Here is a 12,633-nt window from a genome sequence, read left to right as displayed (position 1 = left end):
GAGATTGATGCAGCCCCATTTGTTGCTGTTCAAGTAGACGAGACAACTGATATAACAAACATAACACAGATATCTGTAATTTTGCGTTATGTGTGTACAAGGGAGGAGACTTGTGAGGTGAAGGAGGCATTCTTAGGCTTTGATCAAATCGTTGACAGAAGAGCACCAGCTATTGCAAATTATGTATTGGGAGTGTTGGAGAAATACAATTGTCTTGAAAAGCTGGTAGCTCAGACTTACGACGGAGCCTCTGTGATGGCATCAGATCTTAATGGGGTGCAGGCCAAGATTAAAGAAAAAATACCAGAAGCCACTTTTATACATTGTTATGCCCACAAGTTAAACCTGGTGCTCTCCCATTCTGCCAAATCTATACCTGAGTGTAAAGTTTTTTTTTCAACACTTGAGGGAATGGCCACGTTTTTCAGTAAGTCAACCAAGCGCACTCAAGTACTGGACGACTTTGTGAAGCGACGTTTACCAAGATCAGCACCCACCAGATGGAGTTCACATTCCAGACTAGTGCATACAGTCAACATGTTCCAAATTGATCTGCGTGCTATGTTCCAGTTTATCCGACAAAATCCAGCTGATTGGGACAATGAGGCCTATATAATGGCAAAAGGCTATAATAGCTTTCTTTATAAATCTTCAACCTGCTTCTTGCTAATGGCATATGAGGCCATTTTCCTACAAACTGACATACTCTTTCGTTTGCTGCAGAACAAACTGATGGATGTTGGATTCTGCTGTCGGCGAATTGATGACACTATGAAATTTCTGGAAAGCAAGAGACAAGAGTTTGACACTTTCTATGGGGAATTTGAGGAGAAATGCGTCAGACTGGGGCTGACAGATAACGAAAGAACAAGAAGTAGAGAGCCAATTAAAGATGTGAGGAGAAGATTGTTTTACAACATTATAGACAATGTCACTGTTCAAATGAGAGTTCGCTTTGATAAATTTAGTGAGCTTGAATTCCTTAGTTTGGTCGATTGCACCAAACTGCTCGAGATGTCAAAAAATATTGATGACGAAAAACTGCAGAGCCTTAGAAAATATGCCAAATATTTTGACTTGGTTAGACTAAAATGTGATCTAGTTGGATTGTATGGTTCTGAAGTTTTAAGGACTGAATGCAAATCACCTGGAGATCTCATGAAATTTTTGGCCAAAAACGATCTGATGCAGACTGTTCCAGAGGCTGTTAAACTACTGCATCTTGTTCACACAATACCAGCTACAACAGCCTCTGTTGAGCGCTCATTCTCTGCTTTAAAGAGAATTAAAACACACACCAGGAATAGAACTGATCAGGGACGACTATCATCCCTGGCAATTTTAGCCATTGAGCGCAGAAGATTGGTAGAGTTTCATGACAAAGACAATGAAGGCTTTATGAATAAAGTGATTGAAAATTTTGTAAAAAAAGACCGCCGAATGGACTTTGTTTATAAATAAGGGAGCGGAGTAAAGCTATTCAAATAGAAAACAACTTTTGGTTAGATGTTTAAACGGTTGAAGTTATTTATAAAAGTTTATGTTACAGTTAAAACTGTTGAATTTATTTATAAAAGTATATGTTACAGTTAACACTTGAATGTATTTATAAAAGTATGCTACAGTGAAAACTGTTGAATTTATTTATAAAAGTATATGTTACAGTTAACACTTGAATGTATTTATAAAAGTATGCTACAGTGAAAACTGTTGAATTTATTTATTAAAGTATATGTTACAGTGCAAACTGTAGAAGGTATTTATTAAAGTATATGTTAGTTTAACCTGTTGAATTTATTAAAGTATATCTTACATTGAAAACTGTAGAAGGTATTTATTAAAGTATATGTGACAGTGAAAACTGTAGAAGGTATTTATTAAAGTATATGTTTTTAAAGTTAAAAATATAGAAGTTATTTATTAAAGTATATGTTGCAGTTCAAACTTTGGAATTTATTTATTAAAGAAAGATTTTAAAAAGAACAAAAGTTTTTGTTTTGTTTTTCTCTGAAGTTAATTTGCAATACAATTTTCCACTTCTGTAATATATGATCACACTATTACAACCTGCTTTATTTGTCAGGTAATCAACATATTGCAGATGAGCTGGTGCTTTAGTGAAATGTATCTTAATTGTGGTCCTCAAGTACCCCCAACAGGTAAGGTTTTCATTATAGGTAAACCAGCGCAAAAGTAAAATAATCATCTGATCACTAACACCATGGTTAATAACATGCTCTCAGCTATCAGCTTATTATTTAATCTATGCACTGGTTCAGCATAAAAATAAAACCTGGCCTGTTGGGGGTACGTGTGGCCCGCGGTATATGTCTTGCTTCAGCGTAAAATATCTAGTGCCTCACCAGCCTCAGACCTCACCGCACGTCACTGCTACACAGCATTATAAACAGTATAAAATAATCACATAACACGGTATCATCAAACTCTACTGTACTGTACCTGTAAAGTACTGTATTCACTTGAAGTGTACAAGGCGCAAAATATCAATTGTTTCTCACTCTCTTATTTCTATAAAAAGGCTCTAGAATTAAAGGGAAACAGGAAATAAACATAACATTTTAAAAATGTGTCTTTATAAACCACCAATAAACCCCTTCAAATTTGTGCCAGAGTTCTTTTACACTAACTCCCCTAATATTTACCATATCATGATGCAGCAATTCAAGCTCTGCATTTTCCCAAAAAAGTGAGGTAGGGTGCGTTGATGTCACATGTGACATAGCGCATCACTATTTTTTCTGCGCAAAACAATGCTTCAGAACCAAGAGCAAAGCTGGTAAGTGCTGATAAGCTGAGTAAGTTCTGATAAGGGGGGAGGGGGGGTGGATTGAGGCTCCAGAGGCACTCTAAAAATTAATTTGGGAAAAATGTAAACGATTCATTTTCACACACACTGTTTACTCGGAAGCGTTCACATGACTACCCAACACTGGGGCTGTTGTGCATTAGCACAAACTGAACCAACGTAAACCTAAGGCTAGCTGTATATATAAATATATATTTATTTATATATATACAGTATATATATATATATATATATATATATATATATATATATATATATATATATATATATATATATATACAATCTGTAACTGATAGTTGACATGCAGGGGTCATGAACTGCTTCCTAACCAGCTATATCAACTATAAAGTGGAGTTCCTCAATCCCCTGGACTTCTCCTACAGGGGTGACTGAAAGGCCCTCCTTGCATTCAATTGGCCGAAAGTGAGCAGGGGCCACCATTTCACAATCAGCTGCTTACGCAATCATAATTGCGGGCAGTGCATTGCTGCTTGCTAGCTGCGAAGGCAGCGGGCATGGGCAGAGATGTCTACCCATGTCCGCCCGGATGTGGTTAAATGGACACTATATGTTATATATATAGTGTTTGTGTGTGTGTGTATATATATATATGTATATACTGTATATATATATATATATATATATATATATATATACATACACTATACATATATATATATACAACAACATTTAAAATTAGGGGGAGGTAAAAGGTGAGTTTAAAATCCTCCACTACGCACAAAATAGAGAAAATAACTCATTGTTTAGTTCATTAACACATCTAGACAGGCCATATATAGTGTATAAATATATATATATTAAACACAAATATATTTTATTTAAGTGGTAATGCAAAATATTCACAGCTTATTTTATTTGCATTAACAGGACTTTTTAAAAATCCAGCTGGCTTTGGCTATAGAGTATCTTCTTCCTACATTTAAATTTACAGGTTCAAAACACACTAAAGGCAGAACATATTTTTCTTACTTTTAAAAAAAAATAAAATGGTGTTAAAATTCATACAGAAATAACTGACTTGTAGCTCAATAAGCATTATTGTTTGGGGTTTGGCTTATATATAAAGCAAAATCAGGATTTGAGTAACTTTAACTCCTTGGTTAGAAAATTATAATAGGCATCACTATCATCCTTAGCAAATAAAGGAAAACCAGCTGGCTGTAAAAATAAAAGGTATAAAATAAATAACAGAAGTATCCACACTCACAAGATTTCATTAATATTTTTTTTTTTATTTCTTAATTTATTGAAAGTGCCAACACTGGTGCCTAAGATGCTGAAAGACAAACAGTCAATGTTACAATCGCATGCAGACTCATTGTCACAGTTTACATTTCATTCCAATGTCCACAATAATGAAAGGAAATAAAATCCACCAATACAATGTGACACAAGTACATTTTGCATTTTAACCTTATTGAGGAATTCTCTTCTAACATAAATAAAATAAACAATATAAGTAAAACAAAACTAAAACACTAATAAAACAAAACTTGTAAAAACTAAAGAGTCCTAAAACCAAAAGAAAAAACAAGTATCTATTACCTGAGCATGGATCACGGATCAGTGAGTGTACCCACAAACTACCAACCCTCAACCTGGGCTAAAGTGAGGCCATAAATAGAAGAACCCTGCATCACTCTTAGGCTTCATGGAAGAGTTGGTAGACACCATTTACCATGCAGGTTTTCATTCAACAAAAATGTAGATTGTCTAAATGGGTGCAATGTCCGATTTTTCAGCTGTTCTGGGATGTATAGTAAGAAGGCTTTCCACTTATGAATAAACATCTTAATCCTCTTTTCTAGATCTCTCTTTATATCCCTGCTGTTAACCCAGTATTGAAGTATGAGTTTTCTTGCCATTAGAATGACCATATTCACAAACCGCTGACAATGTTATCCTATCTATGATTATTTTTGTAAGCCAAAACATTACTTTGCCTCAATACCAATGTAGTTTAGAGCATTCCCAAACCAGATGCATGAGATATGGAGTGGTAACCGAACATTTGTTACAATATCAGATTCCACAGGTATCCATTTAGAACGTAGTTTTGGGGACATATTTATCAAGCTCCGTATGGAGCTTGATGCCCCTTGTTTCCGGTGAGCCTTCAGTCTTGCCGGAAACAGAAGTTATGAAAAAGTAATGAAGCAGCGGTCTAAAAAACCGCTGCTCCATAACTTATCCGTATGCTGTCGGCATTTATTGATGTGCCACAATGTGCAGCAAACATGGTACACTACTTCGTATCATGTCCGCTCGCACATTGGTAAATATACCCCTCAGTGTATATATATATATATATATATATATATATATATATATATATATATATATATATATATATATATATATATAAAACACACAGAGAAAACCCAGCACTCACTTACAAGCTCTCAGCTAAGATTTAAAAGCAAAAATGGAAAGGTTAGTCACCGCATCTGGCCAAATGGGACAAGCTCAGGTACCACGTCAAGGTCCTTTCCAATACCTGAGACCCTAAAACAGCCACACAATGCAAGCTTTCAAATCCAAACAAACTGAAAACAAGGGAAGGGTGCACAGGAATATGTAACCACCCTAGACATATACAAAACACGGAAGGGAACTGCACTCTCATACCGGACCGGGTACACATCCCATGACCCTGCAACATGCTCAGCCCTGGGTGCCACTGGCACTCACAGGAAGCTGTGTTGTCCCCAGAGCCACAAGCAGTTAACCCCAGACAGGTCTGGGTGCAAGAACCAAAGGGAAAATTACAAAACAAATTAATACAACACACAGAGAAAACCCAGCACTCACTTATAAGCTCTCAGCTAAGATTTAAAAGCAAAAATGGAAAGGTTAGTCACCGCATCTGGCCAAATGGAACAAGCTCAGGTACCACGTCAAGGTCCTTTCCAATACCTGAGACCCTAAAACAGCCACACAATGCAAGCTTTCAAATCCAAACAAACTGAAAACAAGGGAAGGGTGCACAGGAATATGTAACCACCCTAGACATATACAAAACACGGAAGGGAACTGCACTCTCATACCGGACCGGGTACACATCCCATGACCCTGCAGCATGCTCAGCCCTGGGTGCCACTGGCACTCACAGGAAGCTGTGCTGTCCCCAGAGCCACAAGCAGTTAACCCCAGACAGGTCTGGGTGCAAGAACCATAGGGAAAATTACAAAACAAATTAATACAACACACAGAGAAAACCCAGCACTCACTTACAAGCTCTCAGCTAAGATTTAAAAGCAAAAATGGAAAGGTTAGTCACCGCATCTGGCCAAATGGGACAAGCTCAGGTACCACGTCAAGGTCCTTTCCAATACCTGAGACCCTAAAACAGCCACACAATTCAAGATTTCAAATCCAAACAAACTGAAAACAAGGGAAGGGTGTACAGGAATATGTAACCACCCTAGACATATGCAAAACACGGAAGGGAACTGCACTCTCATACCGGACCGGGTACACATCCCATGACCCTGCAACATGCTCAGCCCTGGGTGCCACTGGCACTCACAGGAAGCTGTGCTGTCCCCAGAGCCACAAGCAGTTAACCCCAGACAGGTCTGGGTGCAAGAACCATAGGGAAAATTACAAAACAAATTAATACAACACACAGAGAAAACCCTATGGTTCTTGCACCCAGACCTGTCTGGGGTTAACTGCTTGTGGCTCTGGGGACAGCACAGCTTCCTGTGAGTGCCAGTGGCACCCAGGGCTGAGCATGTTGCAGGGTCATGGGATGTGTACCCGGTACGGTATGAGAGTGCAGTTCCCTTCCGTGTTTTGTATATGTCTAGGGTGGTTACATATTCCTGTGCACCCTTCCCTTGTTTTCAGTTTGTTTGGATTTGAAAGCTTGCATTGTGTGGCTGTTTTAGGGTCTCAGGTATTGGAAAGGATCTTGACGTGGTACCTGAGCTTGTCCCATTTGGCCAGATGCGGTGACTAACCTTTCCATTTTTGCTTTTAAATCTTAGCTGAGAGCTTGTAAGTGAGTGCTGGGTTTTCTCTGTGTATTGTATTAATTTGTTTTGTAATTTTCCCTATGGTTCTTGCACCCAGACCTGTTTGGGGTAAACTGCTTGTGGCTCTGGGGACAGCACAGCTTCCTGTGAGTGCCAGTGGCACCCAGGGCTGAGCATGTTGCAGGGTCATAGGATGTGTACCCGGTCCGGTATGAGAGTGCAGTTCCCTTCCGTGTTTTGTATATGTCTAGGGTGGTTACATATTCCTGTGCACCCTTCCCTTGTTTTCAGTTTGTTTGGATTTGAAAGCTTGCATTGTGTGGCTGTTTTAGGGTCTCAGGTATTGGAAAGGACCTTGACGTGGTACCTGAGCTTGTCCCATTTGGCCAGATGCGGTGACTAACCTTTCCATTTTTGCTTTTAAATCTTAGCTGAGAGCTTGTAAGTGAGTGCTGGGTTTTCTCTGTGTGTTGTATTAATTTGTTTTGTAATTTTCCCTATGGTTCTTGCACCCAGATCTGTCTGGGGTTAACTGCTTGTGGCTCTGGGGACAGCACAGCTTCCTGTGAGTGCCAGTGGCACCCAGGGCTGAGCATGTTGCAGGGTCATGGGATGTGTACCCAGTCCGGTATGAGAGTGCAGTTCCCTTCCGTGTTTTGTATATGTCTAGGGTGGTTACATATTCCTGTGCACCCTTCCCTTGTTTTCAGTTTGTTTGGATTTGAAAGCTTGCATTGTGTGGCTGTTTTAGGGTCTCAGGTATTGGAAAGGACCTTGACGTGGTACCTGAGCTTGTCCCATTTGGCCAGATGCGGTGACTAACCTTTCCATTTTTGCTTTTAAATCTTAGCTGAGAGCTTGTAAGTGAGTGCTGGGTTTTCTCTGTGTGTTGTATTAATTTTTTTTGTAATTTTCCCTATGGTTCTTGCACCCAGACCTGTCTGGGGTTAACTGCTTGTGGCTCTGGGGACAGCACAGCTTCCTGTGAGTGCCAGTGGCACCCAGGGCTGAGCATGTTGCAGGGTCATAGGATGTGTACCCGGTCCGGTTAATATGTTTTGTAATTTTCCCTATGGTTCTTGCACCCAGACCTGTCTGGGGTTAACTGCTTGTGGCTCTGGGGACAGCACAGCTTCCTGTGAGTGCCAGTGGCACCCAGGGCTGAGCATGTTGCAGGGTCATGGGATGTGTACCCAGTCCGGTATGAGAGTGCAGTTCCCTTCCGTGTTTTGTATATGTCTAGGGTGGTTACATATTCCTGTGCACCCTTCCCTTGTTTTCAGTTTGTTTGGATTTGAAAGCTTGCATTGTGTGGCTGTTTTAGGGTCTCAGGTATTGGAAAGGACCTTGACGTGGTACCTGAGCTTGTCCCATTTGGCCAGATGCGGTGACTAACCTTTCCATTTTTGCTTTTAAATCTTAGCTGAGAGCTTGTAAGTGAGTGCTGGGTTTTCTCTGTGTGTTGTATTAATTTTTTTTGTAATTTTCCCTATGGTTCATGCACCCAGACCTGTCTGGGGTTAACTGCTTGTGGCTCTGGGGACAGCACAGCTTCCTGTGAGTGCCAGTGGCACCCAGGGCTGAGCATGTTGCAGGGTCATGGGATGTGTACCCGGTCCGGTATGAGAGTGCAGTTCCCTTCCGTGTTTTGTATATGTCTAGGGTGGTTACATATTCCTGTGCACCCTTCCCTTGTTTTCAGTTTGTTTGGATTTGAAAGCTTGCATTGTGTGGCTGTTTTAGGGTCTCGGGTATTGGAAAGGACCTTGACGTGGTACCTGAGCTTGTCCCATTTGGCCAGATGCGGTGACTAACCTTTCCATTTTTGCTTTTAAATCTTAGCTGAGAGCTTGTAAGTGAGTGCTGGGTTTTCTCTGTGTGTTGTATTAATTTGTTTTGTAATTTTCCCTATGGTTCTTGCACCCAGACCTGTCTGGAGTTAACTGCTTGTGGCTCTGGGGACAGCACAGCTTCCTGTGAGTGCCAGTTGCACCCAGGGCTGAGCATGTTGCAGGGTCATGGGATGTGTACCCGGTCCGGTATGAGAGTGTAGTTCCCTTCCGTGTTTTGTATATGTCTAGGGTGGTTACATATTCCTGTGCACCCTTCCCTTGTTTTCAGTTTGTTTGGATTTGAAAGCTTGCATTGTGTGGCTGTTTTAGGTTCTCAGGTATTGGAAAGGACCTTGACGTGGTACCTGAGCTTGTCCCATTTGGCCAGATGCGGTGACTAACCTTTCCATTTTTGCTTTTAAATCTTAGCTGAGAGCTTGTAAGTGAGTGCTGGGTTTTCTCTGTGTGTTGTATTAATTTTTTTTGTAATTTTCCCTATGGTTCTTGCACCCAGACCTGTCTGGGGTTAACTGCTTGTGGCTCTGGGGACAGCACAGCTTCCTGTGAGTGCCAGTGACACCCAGGGCTGAGCATGTTGCAGGGTCATGGGATGTGTACCCGGTCCGGTATGAGAGTGCAGTTCCCTTCCGTGTTTTGTATATGTCTAGGGTGGTTACATATTCCTGTGCACCCTTTCCTTGTTTTCAGTTTGTTTGGATTTGAAAGCTTGCATTGTGTGGCTGTTTTAGGGTCTCAGGTATTGGAAAGGACCTTGACGTGGTACCTGAGCTTGTCCCATTTGGCCAGATGCGGTGACTAACCTTTCCATTTTTGCTTTTAAATCTTAGCTAAGAGCTTGTGAGTGCTGGGTTTTCTCTCTGTGTTGTATTAATTTGTTTTGTAATTTTCCCTATGGTTCTTGCACCCAGACCTGTCTGGGGTTAACTGCTTGTGGCTCTGGGGACAGCACAGCTTCCTGTGAGTGCCAGTGGCACCCAGGGCTGAGCATGTTGCAGGGTCATGGGATGTGTACCCAGTCCGGTATGAGAGTGCAGTTCCCTTCCGTGTTTTGTATATGTCTAGGGTGGTTACATATTCCTGTGCACCCTTCCCTTGTTTTCAGTTTGTTTGGATTTGAAAGCTTGCATTGTGTGGCTGTTTTAGGGTCTCAGGTATTGGAAAGGACCTTGACATGGTACCTGAGCTTGTCCCATTTGGCCAGATGCGGTGACTAACCTTTCCATTTTTGCTTTTAAATCTTAGCTAAGAGCTTGTAAGTGAGTGCTGGGTTTTCTCTGTGTGTTGTATTAATTTGTTTTGTAATTTTCCCTATGGTTCTTGCACCCAGACCTGTCTGGGGTTAACTGCTTGTGGCTCTGGGGACAGCACAGCTTCCTGTGAGTGCCAGTGGCACCCAGGGCTGAGCATGTTGCAGGGTCATGGGATGTGTACCCGGTCCGGTATGAGAGTGCAGTTCCCTTCCGTGTTTTGTATATGTCTAGGGTGGTTACATATTCCTATGCACCCTTCCCTTGTTTTCAGTTTGTTTGGATTTGAAAGCTTGCATTGTGTGGCTGTTTTAGGTTCTCAGGTATTGGAAAGGACCTTGACGTGGTACCTGAGCTTGTCCCATGTGGCCAGATGCGGTGACTAACCTTTCCATTTTTGCTTTTAAATCTTAGCTGAGAGCTTGTAAGTGAGTGCTGGGTTTTCTCTGTGTGTTGTATTAATTTTTTTTGTAATTTTCCCTATGGTTCTTGCACCCAGACCTGTCTGGGGTTAACTGCTTGTGGCTCTGGGGACAGCACAGCTTCCTGTGAGTGCCAGTGGCACCCAGGGCTGAGCATGTTGCAGGGTCATGGGATGTGTACCCGGTCCGGTATGAGAGTGCAGTTCCCTTGCGTGTTTTGTATATGTCTAGGGTGGCTAGATATTCCTGTGCACCCTTCCCTTGTTTTCAGTTTGTTTGGATTTGAAAGCTTGCATTGTGTGGCTGTTTTAGGGTCTCAGGTATTGGAAAGGACCTTGACGTGGTACCTGAGCTTGTCCCATTTGGCCAGATGCGGTGACTAACCTTTCCATGTTTGCTTTTAAATCTTAGCTGAGAGCTTGTAAGTGAGTGCTGGGTTTTCTCTGTGTGTTGTATTAATTTGTTTTGTAATTTTCCCTATGGTTCTTGCACCCAGACCTGTCTGGGGTTAACTGCTTGTGGCTCTGGGGACAGCACAGCTTCCTGTGAGTGCCAGTGGCACCCAGGGCTGAGCATGTTGCAGGGTCATGGGATGTGTACCCAGGCCGGTATGAGAGTGCAGTTCCCTTCCGTGTTTTGTATATGTCTAGGGTGGTTACATATTCCTGTGCACCCTTCCCTTGTTTTCAGTTTGTTTGGATTTGAAAGCTTGCATTGTGTGGCTGTTTTAGGGTCTCAGGTATTGGAAAGGACCTTGACATGGTACCTGAGCTTGTCCCATTTGGCCAGATGCGGTGACTAACCTTTCCATTTTTGCTTTTAAATCTTATCTAAGAGCTTGTAAGTGAGTGCTGGGTTTTCTTTGTGTGTTGTATTAATTTGTTTTGTAATTTTCCCTATGGTTCTTGCACCTAGACCTGTCTGGGGTTAACTGCTTGTGGCTCTGGGGACAGCACAGCTTCCTGTGAGTGCCAGTGGCACCCAGGGCTGAGCATGTTGCAGGGTCATGGGATGTGTACCCAGCCCGGTATGAGAGTGCAGTTCCCTTCCGTGTTTTGTATATGTCTAGGGTGGTTACATATTCCTGTGCACCCTTCCCTTGTTTTCAGTTTGTTTGGATTTGAAAGCTTGCATTGTGTGGCTGTTTTAGGGTCTCAGGTATTGGAAAGGACCTTGACATGGTACCTGAGCTTGTCCCATTTGGCCAGATGCGGTGACTAACCTTTCCATTTTTGCTTTTAAATCTTATCTAAGAGCTTGTAAGTGAGTGCTGGGTTTTCTTTGTGTGTTGTATTAATTTGTTTTGTAATTTTCCCTATGGTTCTTGCACCTAGACCTGTCTGGGGTTAATTGCTTGTGGCTCTGGGGACAGCACAGCTTCCTGTGAGTGCCAGTGGCACCCAGGGCTGAGCATGTTGCAGGGTCATAGGATGTGTACCCGGTCCGGTATGAGAGTGCAGTTCCCTTCCGTGTTTTGTATATGTCTAGGGTGGTTACATATTCCTATGCACCCTTCCCTTGTTTTCAGTTTGTTTGGATTTGAAAGCTTGCATTGTGTGGCTGTTTTAGGTTCTCAGGTATTGGAAAGGACCTTGACGTGGTACCTGAGCTTGTCCCATGTGGCCAGATGCGGTGACTAACCTTTCCATTTTTGCTTTTAAATCTTAGCTGAGAGCTTGTAAGTGAGTGCTGGGTTTTCTCTGTGTGTTGTATTAATTTTTTTGTAATTTTCCCTATGGTTCTTGCACCCAGACCTGTCTGGGGTTAACTGCTTGTGGCTCTGGGGACAGCACAGCTTCCTGTGAGTGCCAGTGGCACCCAGGGCTGAGCATGTTGCAGGGTCATGGGATGTGTACCCGGTCCGGTATGAGAGTGCAGTTCCCTTCCGTGTTTTGTATATGTCTAGGGTGGTTACATATTCCTGTGCACCCTTCCCTTGTTTTCAGTTTGTTTGGATTTGAAAGCTTGCATTGTGTGGCTGTTTTAGGGTCTCAGGTATTGGAAAGGACCTTGACGTGGTACCTGAGCTTGTCCCATTTGGCCAGATGCAGTGACTAACCTTTCCATTTTTGCTTTTAAATCTTAGCTGAGAGCTTGTAAGTGAGTGCTGGGTTTTCTCTGTGTGTTGTATTAATTTGTTTTGTAATTTTCCCTATGGTTCTTGCACCCAGACCTGTCTGGGGTTAACTGCTTGTGGCTCTGGGGACAGCACAGCTTCCTGTGAGTGCCAGTGGCACCCAGGGCTAAGCATGTTGCAGGGTCATGGGATGTGTACCCGGTCCG

General features: G+C 42.1%; 1 protein-coding gene across 1 annotated transcript in view; it reads left to right on the top strand.

Annotated features, from left to right (window-relative positions):
• Positions 1–1,535, top strand: part of LOC128657638 (zinc finger MYM-type protein 1-like) — an 8,719-nt gene extending 7,184 nt beyond the window's left edge. The window contains exon 2 of the mRNA XM_053712024.1: positions 1–1,535. This exon is cut by the window's left edge and continues 717 nt beyond it. Coding sequence (XP_053567999.1) covers positions 1–1,461 — 1,461 coding nt within the window. The 3' untranslated portion in view covers positions 1,462–1,535.
• Positions 1,536–12,633: the final 11,098 nt, after the last annotated feature.

This window comes from Bombina bombina, chromosome 4 (assembly GCF_027579735.1).
Source record: "Bombina bombina isolate aBomBom1 chromosome 4, aBomBom1.pri, whole genome shotgun sequence".
In the NCBI taxonomy this organism is placed as follows: domain Eukaryota; kingdom Metazoa; phylum Chordata; class Amphibia; order Anura; family Bombinatoridae; genus Bombina; species Bombina bombina.
The sequence above is the reverse complement of the archived record's forward strand: the minus strand, read 5'-3'. Positions and strand labels throughout refer to the sequence as shown.